General features: G+C 41.4%; 1 protein-coding gene across 1 annotated transcript in view; it reads left to right on the top strand.

The window, feature by feature from the left end:
* ENPP1 (ectonucleotide pyrophosphatase/phosphodiesterase 1) overlaps positions 1-6,003 on the top strand; it is a 93,890-nt gene extending 87,887 nt beyond the window's left edge. The window contains exons 23-25 of the mRNA XM_019520265.1: positions 477-609; positions 3,559-3,715; positions 5,198-6,003. Coding sequence (XP_019375810.1) covers positions 477-609; positions 3,559-3,715; positions 5,198-5,365 — 458 coding nt within the window. The 3' untranslated portion in view covers positions 5,366-6,003. The remainder of the gene's footprint in view (positions 1-476; positions 610-3,558; positions 3,716-5,197) is intronic.
* The last annotated feature ends 1,222 nt before the right edge of the window (positions 6,004-7,225 follow it).

The raw sequence follows: 7,225 nt of genomic DNA, 5'->3' as shown, positions 1-7,225 counted from the left end.
GGGGGGGGGCGGGAGAGGGGGACGGGAGAGGGGAGGCTGTCCATGGTGCTGCCCAGAGCAGGCTGCAAATGCATTAAGGGGCCTTAAGGCATGCACATGTAGATGCACACCTAAATTGCCTTACTGCACCTTAGGCTAAGGTGCATTATGTTTAGACACGTGTAAATTCATGTGTAGACATGCCTACTGACTACGTGTCTGAAAAATAGGACTGCGTATAAAACTGTGTCCCAACTCTTGTAAGCAGATCCTCCTCAGCCTCTTACAGTTATATTCCTCATTATAAGGAATATCAGATACACCATTTTCAGCTCCAATAGCAATATTTCAAAGGCACAAGGAAACTTGTATAACAATAAATAGTCCTCTCCCTGCTCTAACTCATCATACTTGTCTCTTTTCTGTTAAATACAAAATGCAATTATTTTAATAAATTTTCCTTGGGTAACATTGTCTTCTTCCATATTGTATTGCAGTGTTGTGGAATTATTTCTATGAAGTCCTGCTACCAAAATATGTTGTGGCAAGAAATGGTGTCAATGTAATCAGTGGCCCTGTGTTTGATTATGATTACAATGGGATCTATGATGTCCCAGAAAAAGTGAAAAGGTGAGACTTTTCTCTTTTAATAATGCATCTTCCCTTTCCTTTTCTAATTATGAAGGTATTACTGTGCAGGGAGGAAATTAGAGAGGCCAAGGTATGATCTGAAATGCAACTGGGAAGGAACATAAAAGTCAATTATAAGGATTCTAGAGGTATTTTAAAAATGACAGAAGACCAAAGAAGCCATAGGTCCCTTATAGAATAAAGAATGCAGGCTTGTTACAGAGGATGCAGAGAAGCCTGAAGTATTTATCACAGATAAGTTCAGGTGCCAGATGACAAGCACTGGGCAGAAAAGATGGGGAAAGAGACAAACAGCCTAAAGTAATAGCTGAATAGGTAAAAAATTACCTAGAGAAGCTAGATATTTCAGGTTGGCATGGCCAGATGGGGTTCATCCTAGAGTACTGAAGAAATTAGCTGAGGTCATTTGAGAACCATTGGCTATCCTCTTTGAGAACATATGGAGGTTGGATGAGGTCCTGGATAGTTGTAAAGGGTCAACCATAGTGATCATCTCTAAGAAGGAAAAGAAGGAGGATCCAGGGAATTACAGAGTAGTCAGCCCAATCTTGATACCTGGAAAGGTCATAAAGCAAGTCCTCAAAGACTCTATTGTGAAGCACCTAGAGGAGAACAAGTTGATCAGGAAAACCTAGCATAGATTCACCAAGAACAAGTCATGCCTGACCAACCTGATTTCCTTCTATGGTAGAGTGACAGGCTCTGTGGATAAGGGAAGAGCAATGGATGTAATATAACGTGACTTTAGTGAAACTGTTGACATTATTTCCCACAACACTTTCATTAGCAAGCTAAGGAAATCCAGTCTAGGTAAAAGTAGTGTAAGGTGGATACATAACTAGTTGGATCATCATGCTCAACCAGAGTTTATCAATGGCTCAATGTCTAGCTGGGAGGAGGTATCAAATGGGGTTCCCCAGGAGTCTGTCATGGGTCTGGTTTGGTGTTATTTAACATCTTCATTTCATGATTTGGATGATGGTATTGAGCACAGGCTTAGTAAATTTTCATATGACACCAAGTTAGGTAGAGTTGCAGATACTGTCTGTAGGGTAGGGATAAGATGCAGACAGACCTGGAGAGACTAGAAAAATGGTCCAAAATCAATCAGATGAAATTCAACAAGGATGAGTGCAAAGTCCTGCACTTGGGATGGAATGCTTGCATGGACAAATACAGACTGGGGAATGACTGGCTAGGCTGTGGTATTGCAGAGAAGAACCTGGAATTTATAGGTGACTATTAGCTGAATATGAGCCAACAGTGTGCTTTTGTTGGAAAAAAAATGCCAACATCATACTGAGTTATATCAACAAGAGTGTTAATCAAAGGGAAGTGATTTTTCCTCTGTATTTGCCACCTACTGTACTGTGTCCAGTTTTGGGCCCTTGATTTCAGGAAAGTGAATATATTGAAAAGAGTCCCAGCAGAGAGTGACAAAAATGATTAGAGGCCTTAGAAGCATGAGCTATGAGGAAAGGCTAAAAGAACCAAGGTTATTCAGCCTGGGGAAATGATGACTAAAGACAATGGTCTTCAAATGTGTGAAGGGAGTTCATAAAGAGGATGGAGATGACCTTTTCTCTGTGATTTTAGGAGACAGGACTAGGAGTAATGACCTTGAGCTTCAGCAGAGGAAATTAGGTTGGAGATTATGAAGAATGTTCTGACTATGAAGGTGGTCAAGCATTGAAACAAGCTAGGGAGGTTGTGGAATCTCTATCTCTAGAAATTTTCAAGAGCAGGTTAGGGACACTTGTTCGGGATAGTTTAGTTAAGCATGATCCTACCCTGAGCAGGGGACTGGATCAGATCAAAGGTGATGCGTAGGGGGTGTACATGGGTGCACGTACAACCCCTGAGTGTGGTGATGCACCCCCTGCAACAGGCAGTTGCTGCTTGCCACCTCAACGCCAGCACCAGCGGCAGCATCTGCAGGCAGTCCACGATCACTGCTGGCCACTGTTGACTCTGCTGGAGGTGCCTGCACATGGTCACTGGCTCCTGGTAGGTGTTTGCCCCATCCCCCACTGACAGTGTCAGCAGCGTATGTGGGAGCTCCCAGTTCAGTGCCACTGAGCTCCTGCTGCTGCCACCATGCTCTAACCACTGCCACCATGCTCCTGCTGCTGCCAGTGCAGCCATGCACCCCCAGCTGCCAGGGGCATGCGCCATTCATGGACTAGATGACCTAATGAAGTGCTTTCCAGCCATACTTGTGTATGATACTGTGCTTCTGATGATTTCAAAGTAACTATGTAGTGCTTACTAAAGAAAAATATTCCAAAGGTGGGCTCCTGGCAGAATACATCAAGCAGATTGGTAGGTAGTCAGATGGCTCCAAACACATAAATGACTGTAAAGCTAATGTGTAAAGAAAACAGAAAATAAAATTTAAAAAATAAACCTACGTATATGGAGTCATTCTACCTGAAAGTGAAGTACAAAGGAGAGCTGTTGTAGCTGGATGAACAGGAGTTCATGATGTTACCTCCAGAACTGGAGAAGGCAGAGCAGTAGAAACCGCATAGCATTCTTGGTATCTTGATTGTTTCTTCATTCAGAATAACTAATAATGCTTTACTACTAGGCTTTTCTGTTAAAGTATGCTGCCTTCTTGACAGAAATGGTTCAAGCTATCAGATTGACAATGGGGCCCATGAAGTCCATCTGAACTCTACCAAAAATCTTTCCATATTTTTGTAATAAATCTAGGCTTTTCCACTTCTTGTTATCCAGTAAGTCATGCTTTGCTTTTAAGATAGCGGTCTTGAATGTCCATCAAAATACGCTTCTCGAGGTTTCTCTGTGCTAAGTGGTTGGATAAGCTAGAAGAATATGCTTGCTAAAGCATACCATTTGCTGGTGTCTTTTATCCTTTGCACAACTATAATTTATGTGTAAAACAACCACCTGATTGCATTTCAGGCAACCAGGAAATTCAGAAGTTCTGATTCCAACTCACTACTACATTGTGCTGACAAGTTGTAAAAATATTTCACAGACACCTCTGGAGTGTGAGGGGGCTCTAGATGCCTTATCCTTCATCATACCTCATAGAGAAGACAACAGTGAAAGCTGTGCAGTGAGTAATTTCTGTTTAGCCCAGCGTACACGACGAGTAGCTCAAAATATTCATTTGGAAGCAAAAATTGAGAATGGTGGTATAGCAGCCATAATTCCCTTTTCACACGCACTGATTCATTTGAAGTTCCAGCCTGCATGATGTCTGTTTGCACATCTTGATTCATCCTGCTCACAAAAAATAGCATAGGTTCATGGTGGGCTCAATACCAATACAGAATCCTATTTTTTGTACTTTCATCTTCCACAAGGGTATTCGTGAAGTACATGGCAGTAGTTGTATCATCACTTTAGAAACAAAACATTTGAATTCATTCCTATCTGGCCAATTGGCCAATTCAAGAGGGCACACTTTGGTGCTGGGACATGTGACTACCTATGAATGGAATGCATAGACACAACACATAACAAGGAACACTTATTACTGCCCAATTTTTCTGCCTGTTTATAGTCAACACCCCAGGACAAAGCATGCAATATGTAGATCTCCTTCCTTTCATAACAAAGAGTTACTCAAATGTATCTTTTTGTGGTGTTACCACTTGCTCCTGCCAGATGTGCAGGTAAATGCGCGATAGGATCTGATGTGCAATGTATGAATGTGCATGGTAGGAGATGTGATGGTAGGATCAAACATCAGATCCCATCATACCTTATTGTTAGTGCTCCCCCTGCACTAAAAAGTAGCAAATTCTGGGGCTGGGAGCCTGCAGCTGACGGGCTCACAGCTTCTGGGGTGCACTATGGACTCCTGCAGCTGGGTGCTTGCATGTGCATGGTGTGCATCTGTGGCTGCGAGCCCCATCAGCTGAGAACCCCATCTAATGGGGATTCCTAGCCAGGAGGGCACATCTGGCCACACATTCAATTAATGGCATGATAGGAACCAGCCTCAAAGTCATCACACATTTTTTGTGAAATAAAAACTTTGTGGCTTATTCCTTCTTTTATGACACCATTAATTACTTTTAATGTGTGACTAGGTTACAACTTAATGGATTACAACCAGTTAATCACATCTTAAGTGTAGCATGTAGCATGTGTTACAGAGACACAGCTGATAAATAATGGACTTGCTCCTGTGCTCATCCCAGTCTTCCATTAAAATCATCCTCATGTATCCAAGGAAAGCAATACCAGGTGATACATTTAGCTAAACTGGTAAATAGTTCAGCAAGAATTTTTTGGGTGATTTTGTTATTAGACTAACTGTATGATTGGTAGAGATACAGTTGGTTCAATAAAAGATTTCAGGCCATCGCCCCAAAACCCTTGCTTTATGCATATTTCCTGGACGATTATGGCCATAATGATGCTTAATATCCTCTGTTTTTTCAAATTGCTGATGAGGCTGTCACAGATCACTGCTATATGCCTCTACCATACAGCCTTCTGTTACCATATAATGTGGTTTTATCCTGGAACAACAGAATCACTGGTCAGAAAATGTCTAATTTTTTTCTTTGTTTTCCTTCCCCAACAGAATGGTAAATCTGCATCTTTGTGGGCCGAAGAGAGAATGAAGTTTCATACAGCTCAGATCAGAGATGTGGAACTTCTTACTGGCCTCAGCTTCCATCAAGACAGAAAACAACCTGTATCTGATATTTTGCGGTTAAAAACATATTTACCAACTTTTGATAAAGTGTAAGTTTTTCTATAAAATGGTTCTGCCGATTTTGCAAAGGATTTGTAAATAGACTCTTTTACTTGCAGATTTTTTTAAAATGATCTGGAACACTTAATCAGAGCTATTGGCCAAAACATGAGAAGAATCTATGCCACACTTGTATCTCAGGGACACTGGATGAACTATGTACAACACAGGAAAGCAGCTCCTGTTGAATTTTATTCCTTCACTTGACCGTGGTAGACATATGTCCATTGATAAAGCCATTCTACCAGCATTGGAAATTTATATGGCAAGACACTGAGAAGAACACTAATTATACCTTTTAAAAACATTGGAGAAGCTTATGAGGGAGGAGTGCCGATCAAAACTGTGCTTAAAAGTGGGGGTTATTGGCACATGTTTTAACTTTTGGGAACTCATTGCAATCCATCTTAGTGTTGTTCACTCAACAAAAACTCCTTTCAACTTGGCTTCTTCTGGGAGGGTGAAGGTCTTGTGGATTAGATTTTGATCTTTGTGCCATTTAAAATTTCATGTGATAATGCACTGCATAAAGCTATATTGTTGTAATGTCACCCATCTCCCACAGTAGGGATGGAGACCAAAACCATCAGCACCATAAGACAGACCTCTAACTAGTGAAGTAACTCTGATAGCTGTTACAGGGGTGTAGGTTGTAGCCATGTTGGTCTAAGGATGTAGGCAGACAAGGTTCTTTGGGTGAATCTGATATCTTTTATTAGACCAACTTAAATAGTTGGAAAACAATTATTAAGCAAGCTTTTGGGTTCAAAAACCCTTTGTCAGGCTAAGGAAGTTTCAGCAGTTGCTATGTGCTCTTCCTGGACGGAATGAAAAGTAAAGAAGCCAGAGGCTGGGCTGGCATGCATACAAGACAGGTAGTCAGTGAAAATGTAGATTGAGGAGTCAATGGGTGAGAGACAGGCTGGAAGCGGGGTCGGGAGGGAAGAGACAGAAGGGGGATGAATAGTGGAGAGATACCTGGGGAGTCAGATGTCAGGCAGGTTATAATGTGTCCTAAATCCAATGTCTATATTTAGTTCATGATTTTTAGTATCCAGCAGGTTGATGAAGTGGAGTTCATAGGCTTTTCTCTGGGAAGTGTTTTGTAAGTTTCCTTTGAGGATCAGGACTGAGAGACTGGAGAGAGAGTGGTTTTCTTGTGAGAAATGTGCCCCTACAGGTACCCAACCACCTGTTGGGGCACAGTAAAGAAGAGGAGGCGGCAGTAAAGAAGAGTGTAATACAGTTTGCCTCTGCAATATACATTTTGCCTCTGCATTGTATATGCATCCGTAAAAAAGGAGGGAGGTGCTGCTTCAGAATAACTGAATAATAATAAAAATGAATCAAATAGAATCCAAGGAAAATTTTACAAAATTATCATCTTGCTGCAAATGACACCACGAATTTGATTAAAACATTAACTTTCTTAGAGATTTCCAGCTGTTTGGCTGCTTTGGTGAATTATTTTGTCATTTCATGTTTTGAGGTCAACATTATTTCTAGCTGATCTGAATTCCTGATCACATAAGAAATATGTATCTGGCATGCAGATACCGCCAGATGCAGAACAGTAAAGGCAGGCAGCCAGCAGCACTGGAAGCTATACTGCCATAGAAGAAGCAGTCCAGTGGTACTAAGAGGCCCAATAATTCCTCCCCTTCAGGCCATGTGCCATCACCTCCATAATACTCCCAGTCTCTCTAGAGATGATGAGCCAAGGTGAACTCCACAGTGCATAGGATTTGGTATAGTCACTGATGCATTTTTACTTGTTTTGTAAAAAAAAAAGAACAAAAAGGATCTCACACAAATTGTGTTGAGAGAATGTAAATCCTGTGACAGGGCACCAGA

Source organism: Gavialis gangeticus, unplaced genomic scaffold, assembly GCF_001723915.1.
Source record: "Gavialis gangeticus isolate Ggan-Ray unplaced genomic scaffold, GavGan_comp1, whole genome shotgun sequence".
In the NCBI taxonomy this organism is placed as follows: Eukaryota; Metazoa; Chordata; order Crocodylia; family Gavialidae; genus Gavialis; species Gavialis gangeticus.
The sequence above is the reverse complement of the archived record's forward strand: the minus strand, read 5'-3'. Positions and strand labels throughout refer to the sequence as shown.